This window comes from Anguilla anguilla, chromosome 6 (genome assembly GCF_013347855.1).
Source record: "Anguilla anguilla isolate fAngAng1 chromosome 6, fAngAng1.pri, whole genome shotgun sequence".
Classification (NCBI taxonomy): domain Eukaryota; kingdom Metazoa; phylum Chordata; class Actinopteri; order Anguilliformes; family Anguillidae; genus Anguilla; species Anguilla anguilla.
Window position 1 is genome coordinate 25,433,754 of NC_049206.1, and position 27,787 is coordinate 25,461,540.

Consider the following 27,787-nt stretch of genomic DNA (forward strand, 5'->3'; position numbering starts at 1 on the left):
TGGAAAATATCCATTTAACCTTGAAATATGTCCATGGTAAACATCCTGAATAAAATAGTAATTAATTAATTTTATTAGTAATTACCTTGTTAACATTATGCTGTCCAATTTCTTTATATAGTTCTGTGGGTACTATCCACATAGGCAGGCGAAAGTTTTAATTGTCAGGTTCAAGGTAAAACCTGATTGCGCTGATGAAAAATTGCACTGTTTTTGTTTGCTGTGTGTAGAATAGTCTTCGATCAAACAACCATAAAATCTTTTAAATTTTATTGTTTACTGATATGAGAAGAGTTACTGAATACCAATAATTGCTTTTAACTCTGGTTTAATGGAGCAATAACATTTTAAAAGCGCAGTGCTGTTTTTGTCAAGTGGTTGCACACTTGCTATTTGTGAATGTGTTATGTTGTGTGTGCATTTTGTGCACGTTTTAATTTAGCATTTAGTTAAAACCATGTAATGTTGTTTTTAATTGCAACAATGTATGTTGCTTTGCCTCTAGCAAATAAACAAGCAAATAAATCAGTCACAAAGGTTCAGCCACACTAATCGCTAACAGGCACAGAAAACCAAGCACACAGCCATGCAATCTCCATAGAAGAAAGTTGGCAGTAGAATGGGTTGTACTGAAGAGCTCAGTGACTTTCAATGTGGCACTGTTATAGGATGCCACCTTTCCAAAATGTCAGTTTGGCAAATTTCTGCCCTGCTAGTGCTGCCCGGGTCAACTGTAAAGTGCTCTTATTGTGAAGTGGAAATGTCTTGGAGCAATAACAGCTCAGCTGTGAAGCGGTAGGCTGCACAAGCTCAGCGAACAGGACCGCCGAGTGCTGAAGCACAGAGCGCAAAAAACGCCTGACCTCCATTGCAACATTCACTACTGAGGTCCTCTTGCTTGGTCAAGCTAAACTATTTTGAAGAGTCACTAAGAATCCATGCCACAAAGGGTTGAGTGTGACATTGTAGCCATATTTAAAGTTTTAGTAAGTGGCAGAACAAAACCAAGCACCATAAGTTTGTGTGAGACATGATCTGGGTGGTGTGTGGGGTCACTCTGTACAAATGATGGACCATGGAGCTTCATAAAAAAGTGCTGGAACACTGTCATTATGAGCTAATAAAAATGTACTCTCCTCTTATTGGTCCAGTTTGGCGCTGTTGACCTGCCATCAGTCTGTCTCTGTGAATCTGTCTCTAGGACATTCTCTTCCTGAATGGTTCCCTCAGTTTATAGGCAGCATTCTGGGGGATGTAGGAGATTTTAAATGTAGCTGTGGGCAGTCATTGGTCAGTAAATTTACACAGGCATGAGTAAGACAATATAAGTGCAGTTAGCTGGTGTGACCCAGATTGATGGAGAGCTCTATGGCTCTGGTTCTGGTTCTGAAATGACCCCAGTTCACTGCTGGGCACTTCCATTTTGACTCTCTGTACCAGCTTTGAGATGGGTGCCATTTGTGAACAGAGTTGAGAAGCCCTGTGTGTGAGTAAGATGTTGCTGTTTCTGGGGGCGACCAACTCCAGGCACTTGCAGTGTTATGACACCTGCCTGAAGCTGTCGATGCCTAGGGTAGGTTGTCCCTGGCAACAGCAGCAACTTACTCACACACAAGGCCATTGTTTCCAGGAGCAACCAACCCTAGGCAACCTGTGGGCACATTTTTGCAGTTTACTGCAGGGACATTAATGTGGTTTATTGTGGGCACATTAATGCGGTTTACTGTGTGCAAATAAAAACGGTTAACTGTGGGCAAGTAAACACGGTTTATTGTGGGCACATTAATGCGGTTTACTGCAGGGACATTAATGTGGTTTATTGTGGGCACATTAATGCGGTTTACTGTGTGCAAATAAAAACGGTTAACTGTGGGCAAGTAAACACGGTTTATTGTGGGCACATTAATGCGGTTTACTGCAGGGACATTAATGTGGTTTATTGTGGGCACATTAATGCGGTTTACTGTGTGCAAATAAAAACGGTTAACTGTGGGCAAGTAAACACGGTTTATTGTGGGCACATTAATGCGGTTTACTGCAGGGACATTGACGTAGTTTACTGTGGTCACATTAATGTGGTTTACTGTGGGCACATTAATATGCTTTAATGTGGATATATTTATGCATTTTACCATGGGCACATTAATGTGGTTTACTGTGGATGTATGAATGCAGTTTACTGGGGGCACATAAATACGGTTTAATGTGGAAACATTAATGTGATTTACTGTGGACATATTAATGTAGTTTACTGGGGGCACATTAATGTAATTTACTGCAGGCACATTAATGCAGTTTACAGCAGGGACATTGATGTAGTTTACTGTGGGCACATTAATGTGGTTTACTGTAGGCACATTAATATGCTTTAATGTGGATATATTTATGCAGTTTACCATGGGCACATTACTTTGGTTTACTGTATGAATGCAGTTTACCTTAGGCACATTAATGCAGTTTACTGCAGGGACATTGAGGTAGTTTACTGTGGGCACATTAATGTAGTTTACTGTGGGCATATTAATGTAGTTTACTAGGGGCACATTAATGTAATTTACTGCAGGCACATTAATGCAGTTTACAGCAGGGACATTGAGGTGGTCTACTGTGGGCACATTAATGTGGTTTACTGTGGGCAAATGAGTATGGTTCACTGTGGGCAAATTAATGTAGTTTACTGTGGATATACTAATGCAGTTTACCGTAGGGATGTTAATGTGGTTTACGATGGGCAAATAGACACATTTCATAAAACTCAGTATAGTTTTTTATGCTGAAAGTTGTTCGGGCATTTTGAACTGCTGCCAGATTGGCTGTGTTAATATTTTTCACTTTTAAACCTGAATGTTAGACCTCAGGTGTGGCAAAAAAAAGTGTTTCATTTATCACAGCTAATTAGAGATCATACTTCATTGGCTGTGTTAAGTATTATACATAATTGGCATGTTAATGCAAACAAACTATGTTACCTACCCCAAAGTAAGCCATGAGCCAGTAAGTATGTCATGAACTCACCAAGCATTAGGAGTAAAACAAAATATATGATTATGTGAATGCTATCAATATTCAAGTACCTGTCAATCAACAAAGAAAAATCCAAACCTCTGAGTTCTCACATTGATGAAGGAGAGGAAAGGATGGGTAAGATGATACGTTGGGAAATTATATTTTTAAACCAAGTATGAATGTGTAATGCACAATAAGATTTGTGAGTAGAACAGCAAAACCAGCCAAATGTTTATTTGTCCACTATCTATATCCAAGCAGATATTCAGGCTGTCCCAATATGCGCACTTGATCACACGTGCACACTTAGGCACTAGGCTTGCGCATTCATGTGCTTAGCATAAATGTGGCAAAATAAGTGGCAGTGGAGTGTGCTTGATGTGCATTTTATCCAGACTTACACTAAGGCCCACAATGTAAGTTTGTGACGTTTCTTGTCACAAAGTTGCCGGCATGTACGTTTACTGGAGGAAAATAGCATCAAAGAAATATCAATTTAAGCAAGATGGTTGCAAAAATGCAAATGTTGTAACTTTACATTTTTTATTCATATGGTAGCATCATGATGGCATTGTTAATGTCAATATAAGGTTAGCAGGCTTGGTTAATTTGTCTGTAGTTAGCAAGCCCACATCAAGCTTTTGCACAGCTATTACTAGCAATTAATAGCAGAATGACTACAACAAATTATTTGGAATAGGTCCCACGGAACAAAAAGTGTGTACCAATGATTTAGAAAATCCCACACACTTGGCCACTTAACACATACTTACACAATTTATGTTCCACATCACAATACGTCACTAAAGTGCATAAGTACCCAAGTGCACTTAGTCAAGTGTGGAAAATTGGACAGCCCAATTGCCATTGTCTTCACCTCTTTGTCTTGAACAGAAAATGAGGGTACAGCCAATTCTTCCCTCTTCTTGACTGATTGACAGCATTGTTGTCCATACACTGTCAATCGATAGCAACAACTTCAGCCTTGGAGTTTACCCTTTTATTGTCATGAAACTTAAAATGTTTCTTTTATGTTTGTAATACAGCTGATTGTGATCTGTCCTTTATGTAAGCATGTACTTATTTGTAGTTTATTTTTGTATTTTTATCTTGTGCAATACTGTATGTTGGCCATCTGTTTTGGGATTACCAATGAAAAGTGGGGCAATTGCATAACATGCCGAGTTCCCAATAAGAAACTACATAAGTTAATCAGCATGATATTTACCTATGTTTGGCCTATTTTTAATCTGCCTGCTGTCTCACTGCATCACCCTCTTACCCAGAATGCATCTGTCACTTTTGTGCATGGTACTTTTTTGTGCATTGTTCTCCAAACAGAGAAGACGCCTAGTAATTATACTCACATTTGCATTTAATTAAAGCCCATTAAGTCGGCGCTGACCTTTGCAAAAATTTCTTTGTGACAAGTGTAAGAGGCTCCAAATTAAATAAGTTATGACGGATATTCAAAGGCAGTTATAATTGCCTTTAATCAGTTCTCTGCATCAAAATTTGCAAACGCTTCTGAGCCTGTGGCATTGTGAGAGGCTAATTTGTTGAGGTGAGCTGTCATAGAGGCTTATTTTAAATGTGTCTCGTCCAACAATTGTAAAGCAGCTGGCAGAAGATAATACGTGTCTGACAACCAGCATTGGTTATAATTGGTATGAAGTTGAATGGAAATGCTTTTGAATGGCTGTCTTTGTAAGTTTAACCATCTAGTGTCATTACTATACCCATAATTTCTGACCACCAATCAGCTGACACTGATCTTACATTTCTGGAGACATGGCTACTGAATGATTTCTTTACTTATTTCAAAGGGTACTGATGCCTGTAATATTATAGTAAAATAACTGCAATCATTCTTTCTGTGCCCCAGTCAGAATTGTTGTTGAGATTCCTCCCAGGCCCACCCCCTTCAGCTGTAGAGAATGTTGTACTTTGAATTTTGACTTGACATTTTTGAGACTTTGCACATCCACCATATGTTTTATTAAACACATTTTAGAAATTTATCCTAAGAGTTTTTTCATCACTAGCCTCCCTTTTAAAGGGGAAGTTCACAGTTTTATTATAATATATGTTTTAGCGCATGTTTTCGACTGACCCAGACAGGTGTGTGAATCACAGGACATTTTAGATATCGGCTCTTCAATGGCTGGAACTGGGGCTTTCAGAGGTTCGTGGTATAAAGCAAGAAAATATGCTTCAAGTGACTCCAAATCAGCTTGTGCGGTGATGTTATGCTTCCAGGGGATGTACTCGGGCATATTACCTGATTCTGTGGGAAAAGTGTTGAATCGACCGTACAAAATAAAACTTGATATCAAAAATAATGCGTTGTATGTGCAGCTTCCGGAAACATAACCTCGCTTTAGAAGCTGCTTTGAAGTTACATGAAGTGTGTTGTCTTGCTTTAGACCACACAAGCCAAAATGCTCCCATCCCATCAAGCTTGTCTCGAAACACTTAGGCAAATATGTAAAATGTCGTTCATTATACATATAATTGAATAAATAAATAACTAACTAAATAAATACATTATTAAATCCCTTTAACGCACACTATTGACGGCAAATAGCTGACCAGCAGATGGCGCTACGCCAGCACGCTCTAATTGATTTAATGTTGACGCATAAATTCGCATGTTACTACAAACGTCTGACATTTGTCTTTTTATAACTGACCTTTAGACAGACGAGAATACCGTAAATAACTGGGGATCATAGTACAAACTTTTAAACCTCAGAGATTGGTAAATTAACCCCCAAGTTCGTACTTTGTCGGGTGTTAATGTCATATAAATTTTGGCCAGATCAAGATACTTAGTCACCGACATGCACCGGTCATCAGTTTTAGAAAAGGTTGTTTGCCCTGAATTTGCTGAACGCCGCATTGCAACTGTCACTTTTTGATAATGTGCCAAATTTAATGATGGAATGGCGGGCCTGACAAACCTGATGTAATGTGGTGCCACAGTTACACAGTATTGCATTGCAATAGTGGTTGTTTAATTTGGCATGTGGCCATGTGTTTTGCTTAAAATTATTTTGAGTGTGCATTTACAGAACTAGGCTATTAGTAATGTTTTGAATATGTGAGTTGTCGGTGTTTTTCAGTTGAAACCGGTTTCTTTGAGTTTTTAATAGAATGATGAAATTTAGCGCCACAGTTGCAGGATACAATACCGAGTCAGAAGATTCCAAAGTTGCGTGTCACACTCAACTCATGACCACAGAAGGAAGCTGTAGACATGTGGCACGGATTAACGTTAAATCGGATGTTCTGCCAAGAGTCTAGCCGCCCCGCCCCTTCCCGCTCCCTGCTGTTTTCGCGTAGTAGCTACGTGTCCAAAGAAGCGTTTTCTACCCAAAACGAAAGTGTTCGCGAACATTCCAGATAAAATACTTGATGTACCGTACAGGTGGACAAAAATGCGTGAAAACGACCTGTTTAGTCCAATAGACGTGTAAAAAAAGCGATGGTTAAAGGCAGGGGCCGAAGAATTTTCCATCTTTTGAGGTGTAATATGAGCACAATTTGTTTAGATTTTTGTGCTGGGAAATACAAATACGCTATGCGTCCTGAGAAAAGTGGCAGCACACACGAAAAGCATAACTTCTCACTTTACATTAATATAGCCTACATTTCGCCTACATGCCGTTTAAATCAAATTTACATTGAAGACCAGAATATATAGCCTACTGCAACACCTCATAAATGAACATAAACCATTTATTGTGTTTTCAGAAATTGTAAAAAAAAAAAAAAAAAATACATTGCTGCGAAGTATAAGCTGTCATTTTTATTTTTTTATTTTTAGCAGCAATAACTTACAATGCGTTCCGTTTCCGTTCTGGTTGTTTCACCTTCATACGTTTCTTTACGGGAAGGATATGATTCTGGAATGCAAAATGATCATTTTGGTAGTCAAACTGTTTTCGCGTCTGGAAATCTAGTGGATTTCCCTTCTTTGTAGCTTCTTTCTACGGTGAATCGGTTGCATATAGTAAAGCAACATTGGATCGTTAATCGACAAGACAAGAATGAAGCCTTTATAGGCTTTGACGGAATCCTCTTTTAATGCTCGAAAGAATTTCATTCTTTATTGTAGGAGAGTTCAGGACACGGCACAGGTACAGTTATGTAACATGCTAAATCAAAACAATATCCGTTTTATGGCGTATAAGAACCCTCCTATAGGCTACACAGTATAACGAGTCTAGACATTAGACCTTAACTATTACTGTCAAGGCGCCACTTAAGTGGGTGCTTTCAATATCAGTCTTTTTTTCTCAGAAGAGGCCTATCAACCAGTTATCCCATTTAATCGTTAAATAACATTTCCATATCGCTCATTTAGATTTTTTTTAAAATCTAGATGATCTCACACGTGACAAAGCACAAAAAAGCAGAATGTGGTCAATGCAGACCTCTTCATTCACTCACTTTAATTTTAAGCCTTTCACATTTTGGATCGTATTAAGTCTTGATCATGCCTGAGGTGGAATAGCTGGTAGCCACACAGTGCGACGCATAATCGGTCATAGTGTTACCCAGGGAAGGAAGGTTTTGCTTGGCAGAGCATCCTATCCTCATTTAGCAAAAGTGTGTCTCAGTTGGTTGGGCACCTGCAGTCTACCTGTGCCAGCTGTGCAACTGGTGCGGTCCTCCAGGGCAATGACTGCGCTGCACAGCCAATGAACTGCACAGTGAAAAGAGGCAGTAGCTGACTGCAGGCATTTCAAAAGTGCTCCTGTTTTTCCCATAAATCAGCAGAGGTTCTCCAAGACTCTGAGAAACAAAATAGAAAATAGGAAAAATAAAGCTCTAAACAAAACCTTTGTAATGGTATTTGTAATGCTTTGGTATGTAGTTATTTCATCAGTTCACTGTTTAGCAGCTGTTATGTTGATCTGTCATTGTCTTTCAGGTTTTCTGTATTTTAATACTCCTATGCTTGTGCATGTTTCTTTGTTATGATTGTTGAAACATGCTTGAATTATTCACAATAAACAATAAAGTTTGTGAGCCAGGTAATGCTGTTTTTTAAAAGTTGTTTCTTTGGCAGTTGGTAAAAGAGAGGTAAGGGGCGGGGTTGAGGGGCACACCTAACTACATTTATTCTGTTTGCTTATCACATGTTTGTCACGAGTGAATAGCTTTGGCAGTCAGAGTCAGCACTGTGTGTCTTGTGCAGATAAACTGACTGAAACCCTGCTACACACTACAAAAACTGTGATATTCCACCAAGGACAGAGATAAGGTGGGCTTTGAAAAGAGGTGTGTTTCCCTTTAAAAAGAGGTGACTCCCTCCCCTGCTCTCTGCTCCCAGGTCTCAGTTCTAGGAAAGCCTGAAGCGGCAGAAACGTTTGCATAAATCACCATGTGTCCTTGTGAGATGACACTAAGCCTCAGTCATTGCTGCATGCTTACATGCACACTCCTGCACAAAGCCTCACTGTTATAACATCCTAAAGTCCGGGGATGCCTCTGAGATTCTTACGTGCAGCAACATGTAAACAAGCGGAGTCACCTCTTGTGGCCCTATAATATTTCTCTGTCACCGTGCGCTTTGGTGACCAGCTATTTAACTCTGCTACTAAAACCAGAGATGAAAACACAGCTTTCAGTGCATTTTAAGTTATCACAGCTTGCACACACATTTGTATGCTTTTGAGTAACCAGAACTCAAGGTGATTTCCAATAGACACATTTCCTTTAAACTGCTGCTCATAGATTTGTCTCCGCCTGATTCTAGTCTGAGAAGCACTTAAAAATAAAAATGGCTGTATTGTTCAAGTGAATATACTGCTGTGTATCTGAATTTTAAAACTGATTTTCTGCAAGAGGTTGCTACAGTCAATCTTTGTTTACCTATATTGCCCATAAAATCACCCAGTTGTGGCAGCTTGACTGGGCATTATTTTTACTTCAATGCAGGAACTGGATCATGTGATGTGGTCTGTAGGCCAATGGTTGTGTAATCTTTGCTGCTGGTTTAAAAGTTCTGTGTATCTGCCAATATACACAAGGGAGGAAAAAAGGAAATCACAAGATGTTCTCCTCTTTGAATTATCATTTATTAAATCATACCACGACTGCTGGCCTGTGAAATTTGGGTCAGGGAAGGGATGCATGTAAAATGCCCAATTTCTTAAAATGGCACCCAGAGATCACCAGTCAAACATAATGGTTTAATCGATATTTAAATGCGCATCAATGTCAGTTCGCTCAGAAGTTTTTCTGTTTTTTAGTGAGTGTGCTTAATGTATTACTGCAAGTAAATAATATCGATGACAAATACAAATGTAATTCATTGGACCCACCGAATGCAGTCCCTTAAAAGTGCAATGTAGGACTCAGTTCAAGAATATAAATGTAGAATATAAATGTTGCATGAACGGTTTTTAATGGTTCCCACTGTAATCACTTCGGCATAAGAAAACATTCACGATAACATTCATTTTCATTGTATAGGCCTAAATACTATAACGTGCAATTATTAGTTCTTGAGATTTTGAATAGGCTACGTGTCACTAAACGATATACAACGTTCCAATGCATGGCAAATTGTGGTCACTCACGCAATCACGGGCGACCTTTGAGGGACGTTTTGTGGGACTCATGCGCAGGTGGTGCTTCGTTTAGTAGGACGCATGTGCAGGTGGTGCCAGCTAAAAAGTGAGTTGCGCCGTGGGTCTGGACGGTTCCGTGCTTCTTTCAACAAGAACGTAACAAACAAACTAAGGGGAATGGGTTTCCTCTATTCTAAATTTGGTACCGTACTGTATTTTGGGATGCACGGTGTTTCTCCATGTCAAATTGTGTCGTAGCCAATAATTTAAGTTGCACATAGGCACACTTTGCAGCCCTTTTCCCGAATAAGGTTAAACGAAGGCATCGTCATGTTTGTGTTTTTCCTGGGAACAAAGCGGTCCGCGTTCAACACGTCATTCCCGTTTCGTCATTCAGCGCTACGTGCTCTGCTACAGTGTTTTGGGGCTGTGTTTACTGGCAAGGGGGCTGGGTTAACTGCAGAGAAGTGGGTGGGAAATGTGACGAGAGATTATATAAAAGCTTTTCAGCTTGGTTGCGGCGCTTCCATAACATTGAATCGTGTTCGTAATCTTCACCATCTGCGGATTCTAAGCAGTGGGTTGAACAAACGGCGTTAAGGCTGGAGCAACAAGGGTAGCGGCGGGGTGAGAAAACAATATTTTCCTTATAGTCGGTAAACGTAGGTAGCTGGCCGATTTAGGCTTTTGTTGCTGATGATGTGGGTTAGGCATATGAAGCAGGGAAACTAACTAGGCTATGGTAGCTAGTTTACCAAGCTGCTAGAATGTTCGACAGTCAGTGCGACAGAGAATGGGACGAAGTACAATAGCTAATTGGCTAACGTTAGCCAGTGTTTACTGGTCGAAGTTAGCACTTATCAGGCTAGCTGACTAACTAGCAAGATAACGAGTGCCATGTCAGGCAACAAAGAAAGCCGCGATAAAGAAGACACTTGTCAATCAACTTTCTTCAGCGATAAAACAGTGTACTTATCGTTAGCTTTTTTTAACGAAGCATTTCGAAGTTTCTGGCTTGCTAGCTAGCTAGCTGACGCATAGCTGACTAGTTAGTCCTGGCTAAATACGCAAATACAGTGGGTATTGCATCAAACCTAGGAGTGGACTAGATAGCACTGTTACACATGTTTTGACAGTAGTCCTTTGCATGATTATTTAGCTTACCGAATAGCTAGTTAAGTTGTTTAGACAGGTATTTGGTTGAAATGGCTGGCTAATGACTTGGGGTAACTTGATTTTATTTGAATGTCTACAGGAATCCCGTTAAACCATCCCAAATATTTATCGTCCAGACGTCGCTGGGAACATTTCTGCAGTCCCTCTGAAATATTTATTTTCGGAGCAAGTGCAGGTTTTGTCACCCACGCTGCAGCTGCCGCCATAAAGAGACCCTGATCTCAATATACAAAATGGTTCAGAATAGAATTACCGAAATCACTGGATTTCACCGCTCCTTTAAGGTGAGTTCTCCCTATGCTTGTTTGTTTGCTATTTGAATTATGCAATGCCTTTCAGTGTACTTCCTTTATTGTACTGGTTAAATGGGTAGGTGATGGATGTTTCTAGATTCGCAAGTGTGTGTTACTCTTCTGGCTCACATACCCTAATTTATTATAGCAGTAACGTTACTCGGGTGTAACTATAGCTAGGATATGTCAAGAGGTGATTGAGAGAAGTGATTTTATCTTGGAAACTTTTGGGCTTAATTTTCTAAGGTGAATCAGGACCCCCAAAGTAATTATTTGTAGGTTTCTTGTGCAGTCAAAAGTGAAATTGCAATCAAAAGTTCTCTGTAGTACCAGTTGTGATATTCTGTGTTCATTGTGCAAGGAGTGATAGCTTTAAAGAGAGTTTTCTTTTTACTTTCTTTTTCTTTAGGGTCAAAACCCTTTCGAGTCTGAGTTCTCCAAAACCGGGTCCCATCTCCTTGAGTCAGCCTTCAATTTTGATTGCCCCACAAGACCTGGTTAGTGTTTCTCTCTGCTTTAGAAGCTGTGTTTTATACATCAGCAACAGCTGAGAAGGTGATCCTACATGTGGCTGAGGCTGGTGCATGTGTCAGGTTTTAAATGTCATGGTTCAAACAGAGTTGAGCATGATCTTCCATTTTTTTAATCATGTGTTTCATAAGAGCATGTAGTGAACAGGTCATGGGCCATTGTTAGGGGCTTTTTAGACCCACTTTGTTTAAACAAACCAACCCAACTCAGGAATTCCACTTAAGACTGCCAGCCAGTGACATTGTGTGTGAGGCATTTGCTTTTTCTTTAAAAATAAACTTTACCCTCCTCTAAGCTTTCTGTCAACATCTCATCCATTGTCTTTTTTTTTTTTTTTTTTTTTTTTTTTTTGCAAAGACATGCCATCCAGCCAGCCTATTGACATCCCAGACGCCAAGAAGAGAAACAAGAAGAAGAAGAGGTGCAGGGCCACCGACAGCTTCTCTGGACGATTCGAAGGCAAGTCCTCCCCCCCTACCCCCCCCCCCCACCAAAAAAAAAAAGCCATTCCCCAAACTGGCACCCACTTCAACCAAGTGGCAGTAGGTTTATAGGTTTATGATCTGTTGTTTGCAGGGAACATGCAACATTAAATGTTGTAATAAAAAAAGCTGTAATCAATTGAGAAGCCTGTTTGCATGCCATATGGAGCGGTCTCGTAACCCTCTGTTAAAACTCTCTGCGTTAATGTGCAGACAATACTTATTCTGTAGGCCATGTCTTCTAAAGCTCAGATGCACTGTAACGTGCAGAGCCTGTTTTCTAATTGTGTTGTTTGTTCTTTCAGATGTGTACAGGCTGCAGGAGGAGGTTCTGGGAGAAGGGGCCTATGCTAGAGTCCAGACCTGCATTAACCTCATCACCAACAAAGAATATGCTGTTAAGGTATGATCCCCTTACCGTTTCCTAGTTAAAATAAAACCGTAGCCGTAGTCTTGAAAAACGTGGCGACCTAATGTCTGATCTCGTGCTTAAATGTGTTTTCAAATCCTGCTGGCGCTAGTTTGTAAGCGTTTAGTTTCGAGCAGTGTAATCTTGAAGGTCATCTGCAAAGTTTTGTACTGACTTCTAAGCTATAGAAGGTCGGGAGTTTTATCTCCCAAGGCCTCTTTGTAAGTGATGTTCTTATCAGCTCCCATGTACATTTCCTGATAGTAGAAGCGGAATGTTACAGTAGATGGCTAGTCACATTGGTCTGCAGGCGAGGGTGTGTTGAAAATTGACCAGGGAGTGGGAGACAACTGTCTTGGCACGTGTTGTACGGCTTTGCCAACTGTATTTAGCATTGAGTCCGGGATATGATGCAATATTTTGTAACACTGCTTATGGGGAACTTGATACTTTCTCCTTAAAGTGAATCTCATGGTGTGGCAAAAGGCCTGAAAGAGTCCACCTTTCTTTATTTTTGGAGGCAACATAATTGTAAATGAGGGTGCAGAAGGACTGACACATGTGGTTATGGTGGCAACAGTGTAAATTTCACTGCTTGTTCCAAACTGGACACTTCCCAGTTTCCTTATTTATAGTTGACGGTGCATGTGCGCGAGCATGCGCTCGTGCACGCACTCCGGGCCTTGTTGTTCTGCAGCAGCGTGTGTGCACGATGCTAGCTCAGCACAGAAACTTCCTTCATAAATATCAGCCGCCCTCGTTTGCGAGCCAATCGTGTTTGAGGGGCGGCGTTCTCCGCCCCCCACCTCATCACTCATTCGATGGGAGGGCCTCCAGTGGCGGGAACAGCGTGTCCTGGTAGCAATTCCAGAAAACAAAGCTCGGCAGAAGAGGGAAAAACAGCTCATGACCGGGGGTGTGTGTGCGGCTTTCCCATTCAAATACTTGGATATTGGATAAGGATTTAAAGAGCGGCCATTTTACATTCTTGGAGTCTGACTGCACATGCCTAAAGCAATTTACCAATTGGGAAATTCCTTTTTGGATTGTTTTTCACCTATGAACAGAATTGAATAAATTGTGCAACCAGTAAAAATAGCATTCTTTTTATTTATTTTTTTTTTAGTTCTTTCCCAAATACTGCCTCTATGTGTAGACCAGTGCAGCACAGCAGTTTTCTGCTGAAGTGGAAACTGATCCTTGCAATTTCTCTGCAGACTGCGGTCTGATCAATTTTCTGCATTAACCGACAGGGTTCTAGCGCATTTCCAGGGAATCGTGCTAGCTATTTTAATGCGATTCTCTACAAATTTGTGCCATGCGTCTTAGAAATGAATATGGCGTATAAATATAGTCAGAGGGCGCTGCAAAAAACTTCAGTCAGTTTGTAAGCAATGTTTCCAGTCTGGCTTTAAATTAGCTTTGATTTACATATGGCCTTGATCTATATATGGGTTGTACAGTGGAACTGAGCAACAATTGTTTACTTCAAGCTTAGGCTGAGCAACTGGGTCAGGGGGATTACAGAGGGCGGGGGGGGGGATACGGAGGGGATTGAGTCAGGCTGGGATGGGGGGCTGAGAAGGGGGGGTTTTGGGGGTGTTTATTTGGGCCAGGGTAGGGGGCAGATGTCCTGATATCCCCCTCCCCTCCCCTGGCGTCAATGGGAACAAAAGCCAGAGTGGCCGAAAACAAAACGGGCCGCAGCGAGGCCTGCCTGCACCCGACAGCCTGCGTTCCAGTGGCCGCTCACCCCCTGCCCCTGTGCTTACACACACACACAGCTGCACTGGGGCGGCAGCACTTAGTTCACTACTCGCAGCTGCTGTTCTTAAGAAATACAGTGCGCACGCAGTAGAGCTACGGCAGCAGCCGTGGCGATAGAATAGCGGTAGAGTAGCAGTAGTGCTAGAATAGCGGTAGCGGTAGAATAGAGGGTAGCGCTGGAACAGCGGTCGCGATAGAATAGCAGCAGCGGTAGAATATTGGCAGTGTTAGAATAGCGGGAGCAGTAGAATAGCGGTAGCGGTAGAATATTGGCAGTGGTAACGGTAGGAGTAGCAATAGTGCTATCTGAGCTCTGAGCTGCACTGCAGACAGAGGCGCGATCCCTGTCTGCCAGTCACAGGGAGCCTTGTGCTGCTTTTTTCTGGGCTGCTTACAATGACAGCGCTGGTCCAGCTAGCAGGCAGGGCTGCCACGCACACTTCAGACAATGGAGGGGTTTACTGAGAGGGAGCCGCTCCAGAGAGCAAGGCTGCGAGTTTGCGATTATTCCAGGTTGGGCGGGCGCCCTTGACTTTGTCAAGGACCACTGGCTCCGCACAGAGCTCCAGACTAGACTGCACTCTGGGCAGTAGTGTTACTGCCTTGAGTTGATGTTACTGGGGCTAGTAACATTCTATTGTCCCTCAGTATTCAAGGGATTTCCCCTTCCTTCTGCAGTAGGGAAATGTTTTTTTTCCACAAAAGCTCATTAAGCCCACAAACTGTTCTGAACCAGAGTCCCGGTTTCCTGTCAGGAAATCCTGCAACTCAAAGTGGGTCAGCCAGAATGGGTGTTCAGCTTGAGTTTGGGGAACTGGCAAACAACTGAGCTTTACTGAAGCCAGCCATAGTTCACCAGTAGAGGATAATCCACGTTATTTGGTGTAGAGCCTTGAGTGAATTCATTCTCAGTGTCTGCCTTGGCCATACCTGCTGCGGAGGCGTGAAGGCCTTCAGATCCCCGGGCCACGCCCTGGTGCCCGAATCTTGCCCGTGGTGCTAAGTCCCAGCTCTTGCTTTTGCAGATAATCGAGAAGAGGCCGGGGCACAGCCGAAGCCGCGTCTTCAGGGAAGTGGAGATGCTCTACCAGTGCCAGGGTCACAGGTACGACGGCTAACGAGCGGCGCTCCGTGCTAAAACGTGCTACGCTAATTAGGAACTCTTTTTTTGGGCGACCTCCACAGTGCTCCGCCGAGGGCTTCTATTGACCGGGTTAGCCATTTCCCTGTTACATAATGCACACCGAATGCCTTTCTTACTTTGAGTATAGCCGCTAAAGGCCTCATAATTGGCGTAGCCCACATACAGTTGGGTCCTTTGTATTGTGTTTGAGTTGCACGAGTGGGAAGAGAGCCAGGGTCGTGCGGGCCAGCCTTGAACGAGGGCTCGAGAAAGGATGTTTGTCATTCGATGCAACGGCGCGTACGTGACTGAAGCGCCGTAGCCGAGGCGATGGAGTGCCAGGTCTTCAGGCGGCCGTGTCTATATAAAGACCCTGGCCAGTGTCTCAAAATAATCTGTGCGTGCAGCTGGCCCTGCAGTCCTGCGCTGCAGGCGTGGAGCACAAGTGTGTCGCACGTGCAACTCCCAGTGTCGGGAGTTTCTCTGCCTGACGTCCCCTCCTCTTCTCCCCTGCCGTAGGAACATCCTGGAACTGGTGGAGTTCTTTGAGGAGGAGGAGAAGTTCTACCTGGTGTTCGAGAAGCTCAGGGGAGGTGAGTGTCCATAACCGATTTAGCAAAAAAAAAAATTTTTCATTTTTTTTTTTTTTCTTTCCTCCAAAAATGTGAAGCCTGGTGGATTAGGCTGGTAAATCGTGCGCTTGTCTGTCCTTCCGGAAGGTTCTGTCCTGACGCACATCCATAAGAGGCGCCATTTCAGCGAGCAGGAGGCCAGCATCGTGGTGCAGGAAATCGCCAGCGCTCTCGACTTTCTGCACAACAAAGGTGAGCTGGTTCCTCTTAGTCTGCTCTCCGTAAGGATCGGTTTCTGTTAGTCTGCTCTCTCTCCGAAGGGATCGGTTTCACTTACGGTTTGCTCGTTTTTGGCAGGCATGGCGCACAGAGACCTCAAGCCCGAGAACATCTTATGCGAGCACGGCGACAGGGTGAGTTTACTGGGCGCCTCTGATGCAGTCGGGGGAGTCCGTCTGAACTCTGGTTTTCTGGCGATTCATCGTTGAGCGCTTGTGCTAGTGGAGGCTTGCAGCGCTCTGACTCTGGCCCCTTCCTCTTTTGCCTCCGCGCAGATCTCGCCTGTGAAGATCTGTGATTTCGACCTGGGGAGCGGCATCAAGCTGAACAGCGACAGCTCGCCCATCTCCACCCCAGAGCTCCTCACTCCGGTAAGTGTCTGTGAGTGTGTGTGTGAGTGTGTGTGCGCGCGTGTATGAGACTGTGTGCACGTGTTTTTGTGTCGTTTGGATGAGCTAGTACTTCAAGTTGCCCAAACATTGTACGTTGCGGCATAAAAATGGCTTTTTTTTTTTTACTATAGTTGATATTGTGGATTTAGTCTTGACACGCCAGCTGCAGTATCGCCCCCTTGACCGATTGTTCAGCCTGTGGGGATTTTTGTGGCCTGCCACAGCATGACAGACCTGCCCACAGAACTGTACTGCGCACACTGTGCCCTTCTGACGTCTAAAAAATCCCAGGAAACCTGGCCCTCGCACCCGAGGAGCGCGGAATGTCACGCGGAATGCGGAGCGTTCCAGAAAGCCTTCGAACCCGCGCCGCGGGTTACGTGCGGTCAGAGGCCCCTCTCCCCCCGGCAGATAAGACAGGCATGTTTACAGGGGCCTCTTATCGGGGGAGAGAGAGCTGGCTGATGCAGTTCAGGGCTGCGCCGCTGTCATCTCGCGGGGGAGCTCTCCCATTGGCCCAGCGCGGCAAACCCGCCAGGGTCGAAGGCGGCGTTTCCGTAGGGGGGGGATCGTTCAGGCTGCCAGAAGCAATCCAACGTTCGCTTTCGCCCCGCGTTTTTTTTTTCTGCCCCGCGCCGATCGAGATTGCGTTGCAGAATAATTCCCTGGGAGAAAGTCTGTGTCTGCCCATCCTATCCAAAGTAACTGACCAAAGCATGCTGAGAGGGTGGGGGGTTGGGGGTAAACACACAGGATATTTCTTATGAGCAGAAGAGATAAGGTATTGCGTAACCCAAACTGGCACAAGCGGCGTTTTTTTGAATGCCGCGGGTTTTATTAGGCAGGTAAAGGGGAAAGCTCACCTGTGTTTCGATCTGGTTTTGCTCAGAGGGTTAGAAGACCCTTCGCTTCGATCTGCTCACAGACGGACCACGCCAGTGACTTTGCTTCCAGGCACAATCGCCACCCGTCTGGCACCTGCCGGGTCACCCCTGGCTTATTTAAACGTTTGTAAGGGAGAAGGCACTGCTGGAAAGTACCAAGTTTCACAATGAGTGTGAGGGGAAAAATAATTCTGCGTAGATTTGCTGAGGTGGTTAATCTCTTTTGTGGAAGTAGGTTATTGAAATTAGCATTTCTCTAAGGTACATTTTGTGATTAAGGCCCACTTTTCTTTGTTTTCGGTTGCTTTGCGAACGGAATTTTTGTTTGTGGCTCGAGAAGATAGTTTTGATTGGACCGCAAACCAACTGATTCCGGAACACAAGCTCGTCCTCCCCGCGGCCTTTCGAGGAACGAACAGGGAGGGCTACAGATTTTCCCCGAAGCAGAGACCGCGACCATGTGTTCCAGCCAAATAACTGCCTGTGGACCCCGGCCCAGCTGCTTTAACCCTTTGAAGAGTCGTTTTTTTTTTTTTTTTTTTTTGGAAATATTTTTTTCTGAAAAAGATTTAGTCGGTGTTCTAGAATCGCTTTCAGTTGCTAGTACTGATTGTTACGTCAGTATTGGAATGTTCTGAACGTTCATATGTTAGTGATGTTCTGCATTACACCTCAAAGGGTTAAGGGAGAAACCATAGCTGGCAGAGGCTGTACTGTAATTTCCTTGTCCTTACGCAAGACGCCGTTACTCTTGAAACTTCACTAACCTCCCCCCCCCCCCCCCCCCTTAAATATGCCAGGACTGAACTGCTTTCCAGTGATTCGTCGCAGGCTAGCGCTTTTATTGGCTGCCTTTCTGCCCACCCACTTTCTCTCCAGATTTGAGAACGTATGCACCCCCCCCCCCACCTCCTTCTTTGTTATGTTACAAAGACCGATCGGCTATTCTACGAGGCCCCTCCCCCACCTAGCAACTGCGCGCTGATTGGCTGGGCCGGCAGGAGGGAGCTGGGGTGGGGTGCTCCTGCTGCTGTTTGTCCAGGGCTTAGTCACACAGTCCATCTTATCACTTTGTCAGATCTTGGCATCTAGTTATGGAGAAGAGGGGAAAAAAAAAAACTAGAGTACCATTTTTGCTGTGTATTTTTAAAAATTAGTATAAAATATTGTATGTATAATATGGTATATGCTAAACTTTTAAAATGTATATACATTTATATACACACATATTTGGTATGATCAGCCTTTGTTTTATTGATGTTTTAAAAAGTAAACTACTTCATCCCTTTACTGTGTGAGATCACGAATTTGACATTAGAACATTCTAAACTGAACATTCTAATGATGATGTAACAGTCACTACTGGTAATAGAAAGCAATGGGGTTCTAGAACACTGGCTTAGAGTTTTGAGAACATTCCAGAAAGCCTGTTCTTCAGGGTTAAATGCGGTAGTGTGATTTATAGGCGGTATCGATAGCACATGCAGACCGTTTCCTCCTGAGCGCGTGTCGGGTAGGGGTGGGGGGGCGGGGGGGCTTGTATGCGGGCGGGGCCGCAGTACGGGAGATGCCGTGGGGGGAAGCGGGGCCCCGCGGCGCGCCCGTCACGTGCGCCAGCCAGGAAAAGCCCCGGGCCGCCGATTCCGCCCGCGTCAGCCGTTTGCGCCCTCCGGGCTGACGCAAGGCCGGGTCCCGTTTCATGGGTTTGCCATCTGGCCCCGCCCCCTTCTGCGTCCTGTACCGCCGCCGGCTTTCTTCCTCATCCAGGTTATGCGTGGATTAACTGATTTTTTTTATTTTTTATTTTAATGTAAGAAAATGGAGACACGGCCTCTCATGTTGTCCCCCCTGCTTTATATGGAGTCTGCTGGCTGGAGGCTGTAAGGTCTTGGTTTTATTTGACAGCTAGCTGTAATCTGTAAGGTCTACAGTAGGTTTTATTTGTAGGCTGGCTGTTATCTGTCAGTCTGTTTTACTTATAGGCTGATTGTAATCTGTATGGTGTAGGTTATATTTGTAGGCTGATTGTAATCTGTATGGTCTATGTTATATTTGTAGGCTGATTGTAATCTGTAAGGTCTATGTTTTATTTGCAGGCTGGCTGTAATCTGTAAGGTTTGTGCTTTATTTGGAGGCAGGCTGTAATCTGTAAGGTTTGTGCTTTATTTGCAGACAGGCTGTAATCTGTAAAGTCTGTTTTATTTGCAGGCAGGCTGTAATCTGTAAGGTCTATGTTTTATTTGTAGGCTGGCTGTTATCTGTAAGGTTTGTGTTTTATTTGCAGGCTGGCTGTAATCTGTAAGGTTTGTGCTTTATTTGCAGGCTGGCTGTAATCTGTAAAGTTTGTGCTTTATTTGTAGGCAGGCTGTAATCTGTAAGGTCTATGTTTTATTTGCAGGCAGGCTGTAATCTGTAAAGTCTATGTTTTATTTGCAGGCTGGCTTTATGTAGTGTGTAGGATGTTGGCTAGCTTCATGCCGTAAGGTACATTGGTGCCTCCGCGTTCATAAGCAGAGCATTCACGAGCCGTCGCGTGGAAGGTGGCGCGGCGCCACCGTCTGCGGGGACCGGGGCCAAGCGACAGTAGGCGCATTGTCTGGCCGTTGGCGCTCGCGGCGTTGCGCAACGCCCGTTACGTAAGGGCGCGGCGGAAGGGAGAGGAACAGGGAGGAGGCGCCCGCGGTGCACCCGAGCACCTTTTCTCAGCCCTGCTTTCACTTCGGAAACCGCTGCGTTTGTTAAAGCCCATTAGAGGGCCAGTTTGCGGTGTCCTTCCACCGTTAGCGCTTAGCCGTTAGCGGCTATCGCGCAGCCATGGTTTTGGGTGTCCCCTCGTACGAGTTAAGGTCCCGTGTAGTGAACGCCGCGGGCGGCGTCTGAATGGCGGCTCTCGCGCCGCGGCTGCGTCTCTGGGAGCGCGCAGCGTTTGCAGCTGAAATCTCCAGACGCAGGATGTGAATGCGCTGGGCCTGATTAGAGCGGCCCCCCTCCCTGAGGAGACCGTTCTGTGGAACAGCGCAGTAAATTAGTAACAGGCTAGTTAAACCCGCTCTGCCCCCCTGAACTGCTGACCCACTTTGGGCCCCCAGTGTTTTTCCACTGCCCTGAGTGTGTGTGTGTGTTTTGTGTGTGTTTCAGTATGTGTAGTTATTCCTGTCTTTCTGTGTGTGTGTTTTCTGTGTGTGTGTGTGAGTGTGTGTCTGTGTGTGTGTGTGTGTGTGTTTTTCTGTGTATGTGTCTGTGTCTGTGTGTGGGTGTGTGTGTTTTTCTGTGTGTGTGTGTGTGTGTGTGTGTGTGTGTGTGTTATGTAATGTCTGCTTGGAGCCCAGGCTCTCTGATTTGTTGCCTTTCAGAGGCAGCCTATCCTCTCTGCAGTCAGACAGGCATGTGGGCCGATTTCCCGCATGACGCAGTTAATGGGAGTTTTTAAGCTGCTGACATGTCAGAGCGGCGGAGCCGGTTCAGTCCTCGCTGTTTAACTGTGTAACGTCTGGGTGCGGGGGTGGGGTGGGGGGACGCCCATCTGTGGGTCTGAGTAGTTCATCCCACTCTGGTCTGTGTTTCTGTGTGCGTGTGAGAGAAGAGTGTGTGTGTGTGTGAGAGAAGTGTGTGTGTGTGAGAGAGGGACTGTGTTACTGTGTGTGTGTGTGTATGTGTTTACTGTATGTGTTCCTGCGTGTGAGCGTAGCTCTGCGGCTCACGGCTCTCTCCCCCCCTCTCTCCCCCTCTCCCCAGTGCGGCTCTGCTGAGTACATGGCCCCCGAGGTGGTGGAGGCCTTCAGCGAGGAGGCCAGCATCTACGACAAGCGCTGCGACCTGTGGAGCCTGGGCGTCATCCTCTACATCATGCTGAGCGGCTACCCGCCGTTCGTGGGCCGCTGCGGCAGCAACTGCGGCTGGGAGTGGGGCGAGCCCTGCACCGCCTGCCAGGTAAACCCTCCACCCCCTTCCCCTTCCCCCTCCACCACCCCCCCCTCCACACCCCCCCCAAAACCGGCTTTCAACCGCCGCAGTCGCAGGTCGCCCTAACCAACCCCCCCCCCCCGCGTCTCTCCCCAGAACATGCTGTTCGAGAGCATCCAGGAGGGCAAGTACGAGTTCCCCGAGAAGGACTGGGCCCACGTCTCCTCCGGCGCCAAAGACCTCATCTCCAAACTGCTGGTGCGGGACGCCAAGAACCGGCTGAGCGCCGCCCAGGTCCTGGAGCACCCGTGGGTGAAGGGGGTGAGCATCTCTTAACGCCTCCTCCTCTCCGGGCCGTTCGGCTCTCTCGCGTCGGTGACGCAAGGGCACTGCGGTTTGACCGACTTCCTGTTAATCGCGTGTTTTCCCTCTCTTTCTTCAGTGTGCTCCCAACACCCTGTCGACGTCCAACTTGCTTCAGAGGTGAGCGCGCGAGCTTCGTCTACGAAGTTTTAAAGACCCGCAATCCGCGTGGCGTAATTCATGCTCCGTTGCACGACCCTGGACACTGGGGTTGCATGAAGATGACACGTTTTCAACTGGGGGGGGAAAAAAGTCACTTTCCCCTCAGTGTTGTGCACCTCTGGAATTTTCTTATGACGCACACACTGTCGTACTTTGTTGCAACAGTGTGATTTTTTTTTGGATTTTTTTTTTTTTTTTAACAAACGTAAGCAATTTGTCAGAAGTTCTCGTTACCATAGAGATGACAGAACCCTCCCCGCCGGCATTCGCCAAAGGGTAAATGACGAACGCAGTGCTGCACCTTCGTTTGTCACTCGACACCGGCTGAAAGTGTTGTGCAACGAAGTATAAATTAGGCTTATTAGGGAAGAGCTCAGCTGGCGGAGGTTTATTGCCTTGGGCTTATGTAATGGACGCTGCTCAGTCTTTAGCGTTCAGGAATGGGTGGACACTGGTGCCATCCTCGCTGACCGCCCCTCTCCCCCTCTCCCTCCCTCTTCCAGGAACAGCAGTGCCAAGGATCTGACGTTCTTCGCGGGGCAGGCGGTGGCCGTGAACCGCCAGCTGGCCGAGCGCGAGACTGAGGAGGAGGAGGAACAGCAGCAGCGCCCCCTGGTGGTGACGGCCAGCTCCTGCTCCATGCGCCTCTCCCCGCCTTCCAACTCCAAGCTGGCCAAGCGCAGGCAGAGGAGCAGCCTCCTGAAGGGGGCGCCGGTCTCCGCCTCCGAGCTGCACCAGCTCCTCGCTCCCCTGGTCGTCGTAGGGGACTGTTCCTGAGAGGCCACCTCCACCTCCGCCTCCATCCCCTCTCCCCTCCCCACCCTCCAGACGAGAGCTCAGTCTGGCGCTCTAACCCCTCCACCAGCCACCAGCAGTCTGCGGTCTTCACCGTTCTTAACGAGCACATCGGCCTGCGCTAAGAAACACTGGAGGGGCGGGGCTCCACGAGGAGGGGTGGGGCTTGGAACTGTGGGCGGGGTTTTCTTTTTCTTTTTTGTGCTGTTGAAGGCAGGGAAAAAAAAATGAATGCGAGCTCAGACACCAAAGGACTACCTGTTGTGCTGCTTCCATGTGTTTATAACTGGATCCACTGTGAATTTAATTTTAAGGGAGAGGAAACGAATCTTGCAAAATCTTCAGGAATGTTCTCTTTGCTTGTATGTACGTGCATGGACTCCCATCCGCAGACACATACACTCTTATGCAATCGTTGGGATGAAGGAGAACCTTTTGGCCTTGACTCAGCAGGGAATTTGGGTGGCTGGCTGACAGCACTGTTGCCTTCCCATGCCATTGTGTTGCTGGGATTTTCTGAGTGCCCAGATTCCTAGGGCTGAATCCATGGCTGTTCACTCTCCGGGGTTTCAATTAAGTTATTGAAATTTTACTATATGTTTTTGAATGGTCCAGACTGTTTTTATGTGCAACGAAGGGTATTTCAGATATTTCTGGAAGTTCCCGTCTAAACTGGCAAGCTGGCTTTACTAAGGGTCTTTTTGTTTTTGTTTTTTTGAAAAATAATTGAGTAATATAGTCTTTATATATTACCCAACTATTTATAGTCCTTTAGAATGACCCCAAAACAAGCTTTTGTAAATTCAACAGGTCAGAAACTTCTAGAAATATCTCCGATATCCCATATGGCCTGGGCCAATCAAAAACAAATACTAAAACTTAAATAATACTACAGTAATAATAAACAAAATAATAATGATAATAATAATAATGATGATAATAATAATAATCCCATAGAGTGAACTGTCTTCTCTCCTGTTTTCGTTGGGGCTGACCCACAATCCAAAGAATGAGAACCTTGCGTAATGCTTTTCTTCCAATGGAGAAAAGCTGTAACGCAAAATGGGACATTAAGTGAATTAAGGATGTACTCGAACCGAGCCTGCTTTCCCGAGTCTTCACAGGCTATCGACAGCTCTGCCCGTCTGTTTACAGAAGACTCGATGCGCAAGCTGGCCGCCTGGTTTGTGCTAACACCTGGGCTCCTCTCAGAACGTCCCAGCATCGCGCGAGCCTCAACGTTAACGTTAGCGCATTCTCACACGAAAACGGCTGATTTTTATTTATTTTTTTTCTGATTGTGAAACTCGAGAGAGTTCTCGGCACGCCGGGTGTACGGATCCGAGGAAAGGTGCGCGAGGAAACCGGCGAGTCTTTCCTGTGATAGAATTTCTACGTTTTCCAGAGTTCCGTTAATTTTCGTTTTGTCGTGGGAACTTCGGCCGGCAGTACAAGACTAGCGAGCCACTTGAACACATCCCAGGGTATTCTAGTGATATACGCTGTATACGTTACGTGCTTCAACCACGATTATGGCTTTCCGTTATCGTTTAAGTCTCATTTCCCCCCCCCCAACACAGTTAATATTCTGAGTAATTATTGGAAATGAGACAAAAGCCAATCACAAGCCATTTGTAAAAAAAAAAAAAAAAAAAAATGTATAAAGCTACTGTACTGCCTTGTATTGCCTATGCAGTCCATGACTGAAGTCAGAGGGGTGGTTTGTAAGAGTCATGGCAATGGTTGTCAACAGCGCACAAAGAAAGACCAGCAATATTCTGCTGAATGTCTTAAAATTTGTCTTAAGTGTTCATGAGCCCCTGATGTAAAACCCAGCCAGGGGAAGAGACTTTCTTTTCACTTAAAGAACGGGCTTGCAAAATCCTTTGCCCTTTTGTATCCATGACGAAAACTTCCCCGATAAGTTTGCCGAAACAAAGCGTTTGAGATGGACCCCACTCCCGTCCATTCTCTATTTAATTCACATCCATCTGCAGCTTGTAAGCAGTGCACTGAACAATGTTAAGGAAAATAAAGCTGATGGAGTAACCTATCAGAGTTCTTGTTTCTAGGGAAGAGCACATATGTATAATTGAGGGGGTGTTTCTTAAGCCCTGTTTGCCTGTTATCCAGGACCAAATCACATTTGGACCAAGTCATGGGCCAATAATTGTTTTTAGTTCTAGATCAGGGCTGATTTGGCTCTGAAACAACCCCCAGTGAACCCCCCCCCCCCCCCTCCCCCAACACGCACAGTTCTACTACAAAGACTAAAAAGGGTCTGATTGGTGGAGTTTTGCCCAGAATGTTCTGGAGTGTTCCTTCATAAAGGAAACTAAATTGCCAGACCTCAATTTCTTCTGACAGTCTTTTTAACTACATAACAGACAACTCAAATGTAGAAACAGAAAAGCAGAGGTATTGGCAGTAAGAAAAATATATAAAAATGCATTCCAGGAAAGACTCCAAGGAAAATAATCTGAATACAAAAGCTTTTTTTTTTTTCTTTTTGTAAGAAAGATGTTTACCTTTATTTTGTCTGTGGTTAACTCCAAGTTAGAATCCATACTGTGCCACACTGCTGTTATTTTTGGTTGTTTATTTAGCTTTTTATTTTGTACTTTTATTCTGAAGCCAATGCTGTTGTGTAATTGTTCGGGTGGAAGACCGGATGTTATTTTCCTTTTTTAAAAAAGTTGTCGGTTTTAAATGGTTCATGTTTTTGAACTGCATTATGGGGCTGTGAAGCATTGCGAGTATGTGAGAAAGGCGGAGAAAGAAATTGAAACGAAAAACAAAACAAACAAACAAAATTTCGATCTAATGCTAAAATCTCCAAGGCAAATCTTTGGTTTTACTATGATTTTAAGTGGAAAATGGGCAGTTATCTTTTGGCAGAACCTAGTTTTCTCCTCGTTTCAATGTATCGCCACAAAACATGCACGTTAGTCATATATTTGGGATACTGCTTAAAGCGCATTTTTAGGTCATCGTGAAATCCTTTATGGTTTAGGCCAAAGTGTCTTTCGGGGTCATCGAGGAGTTAAAATGTTAAAGCTTCCCGAGCAGACTATTCTGGCTAGCGGTGGCATCAGTGTTTTGGTGTGGTACATGAACTAATGATGCTGCCCTTTCTTTTGTTGAAAAGGAGCTGTGATTGATAATGGTAGGACCCCAATTGCTTTCTTTTTTGTAATCTTTATACAGGTGCATCTTTATGGGTCATTTATGTCTTATAGTAAGACTTTTCTGAAGTACGCATGAGCACTTGTTTCCTCGTTTTTTGGAAACTACCTTGTAAGCAAACGAATATCCAAGCAGCCGAAAAATCTGACATAAAAAGCACAAGCTGGTTTAATTGCTTTTTGGTTGTTTTTATTTAAGATTTATTTTTCTTCTTAAAAATTCAATATTTACACCCCCAGACACTCACAAGACGTTTTTTTCTGGTTGTTTTATGATAAAGTATAGAGATGATCCCTCTTGAAGACCCTCCTGTACTTTAATTTATTTTGGTCCAAATAATTTTCTGAAGGAGGGTAGAACTGGTGAGGGCGACTGTATTAATAGGTGACAGACTATATGGTGTTTCCTTATGTAACTGGGCACAGTTAAAGTGAATGCTTTAGCAGAATGTGAAATGCAGGGGAAATTATAAGTGACACAGCCCTCTTGCAGGGCGTAAGTCTGTCACCCCAAATAAAGAACCGTGCCCCTTTGTCTCCTTGTACACAGCAGCCAGGATTTCAACTGAAATATTTCAGAGCTTTTCAAACCTTTCTATGACTATGATCTGGACAGAGAAAAGTTTTTTATTATTATTTAATGTGATACCTGTCTGTATTTCCCATTGTCTGAGGCCTGCCCTTCTTCAAAGATTTAATACCCCTTTTGTGTCTAGCTCTATTGCTATGTCCCCACTACCTCTACACCCCAATTTCCAAAGGCATCCATTGTGCAGAAATTGGAGAAGGAAATGTAACTTATGCCTAACTCACAGCGATTCAACAAGCACTTTACTGTACCGCGTGACTGACGGCAGGTCACTCCAAGATAAATTTCTTAAGACCGCTGTTGCCAGAATTTTGTATTGTATTTTTCTGAGACTTTAAATAAAAAAGGCTTTGAACCACCATTACCCTGGTTTGTTTTCTCTGTTTTCCCTGAGACACACTTGGGAGTTTCACACGCGCGTGCCTTTGGCGATAAGGGCTTCCAAGTTTGGATAAGATCCCGTGCGTTTTCTGCCGCACATGCGCTATTGCTCACACGTTGTTTTCTGGGAAGGTGCCTGCGTGGAAACGTGCCAGCTCGCTCTAGCAATATACGCCAGCCGCTGATTAGTGTGCGCCAATCCGGTAACTGAAGCGGCTCAGGTGATCTGAAGGCTAATCTCCAAGCCTACTGATAATGTGTAAACTACTATTCTTAAAAATATTTTCTCTGATTAAGTGTGACCCAGGAAAGCACGTTGAGCGCATCACGTGAGTAATTTAGAGCAGATACATTGAGGGCAATGTACAATGCACCCCTACACACGCCGAGTCATCGAAACGGGTTTCCACTAAGTTTGCCTATAATTGGATATGTAATTAAAGCGATGATGCGACCGAGTAAATGTATGTTTTGGTTTAAATGGAAAATGACTCGCCACTGTAAAACTGATGCAACCTGCTGCAAGGGCAGTGGCCCTGCCTCCCTGGTGATATCAGAGCAACTGCATTCCTGTCTGGTGTTTAGCTGTGTGTGTGAGAGAGGGAGTGTCACGCGAACGAGGGGGTTTTCCCCCTTGTGATCATATGTACACATGCCCTTATCCACACTCAGTACATGCTGTAATAGTACACTTTTCCCTCCATTCCAGCGCATGTATCACTACAGCTACCCATGATTTATTAGAACCATTCAGCAAGCATACTGCAGGGATAAAATCGAAAATCCAAATACAATCGGCAGTTTCTAAATGAAATTGTGTTTAATGAAACGCAACATTCAAAGCTTTAGTAGTGGTAGTTGAAATAATTTGACGAATACCTTGTACGGCTAAATAGGGTTGTTTAAACGCG

At 44.7% G+C, this 27,787-nt stretch overlaps 1 protein-coding gene and 1 long non-coding RNA gene across 3 annotated transcripts; one reads left to right on the forward strand and one right to left on the reverse strand.

The window, feature by feature from the left end:
• Positions 1-7,070: 7,070 nt before the first annotated feature.
• On the reverse strand, positions 7,071-10,023 carry LOC118229743. Of its 2 annotated transcripts, XR_004765721.1 has the most exons (3): positions 9,600-10,023; positions 8,890-9,030; positions 7,071-7,806 (listed from the first exon to the last, which is right to left on the reverse strand). It is a non-coding gene; the product is annotated as an uncharacterized LOC118229743 (long non-coding RNA). The 2 variants fall into 2 exon arrangements; XR_004765720.1 differs by lacking the exon at positions 8,890-9,030.
• Positions 10,024-10,070: 47 nt separating this feature from the next.
• LOC118229741 (MAP kinase-interacting serine/threonine-protein kinase 2-like) lies at positions 10,071-26,856 on the forward strand. The gene is made up of 14 exons (XM_035422046.1): positions 10,071-10,217; positions 10,846-11,050; positions 11,469-11,556; positions 11,948-12,049; positions 12,378-12,475; positions 15,274-15,353; positions 15,891-15,964; positions 16,091-16,195; positions 16,301-16,356; positions 16,498-16,593; positions 21,234-21,428; positions 21,558-21,722; positions 21,844-21,884; positions 22,430-26,856. Exons 2-14 carry the CDS (start codon positions 11,000-11,002, stop codon positions 22,701-22,703), a joined length of 1,425 nt encoding a protein of 474 aa, XP_035277937.1. The 5' UTR covers positions 10,071-10,217; positions 10,846-10,999; the 3' UTR covers positions 22,704-26,856.
• The last annotated feature ends 931 nt before the right edge of the window (positions 26,857-27,787 follow it).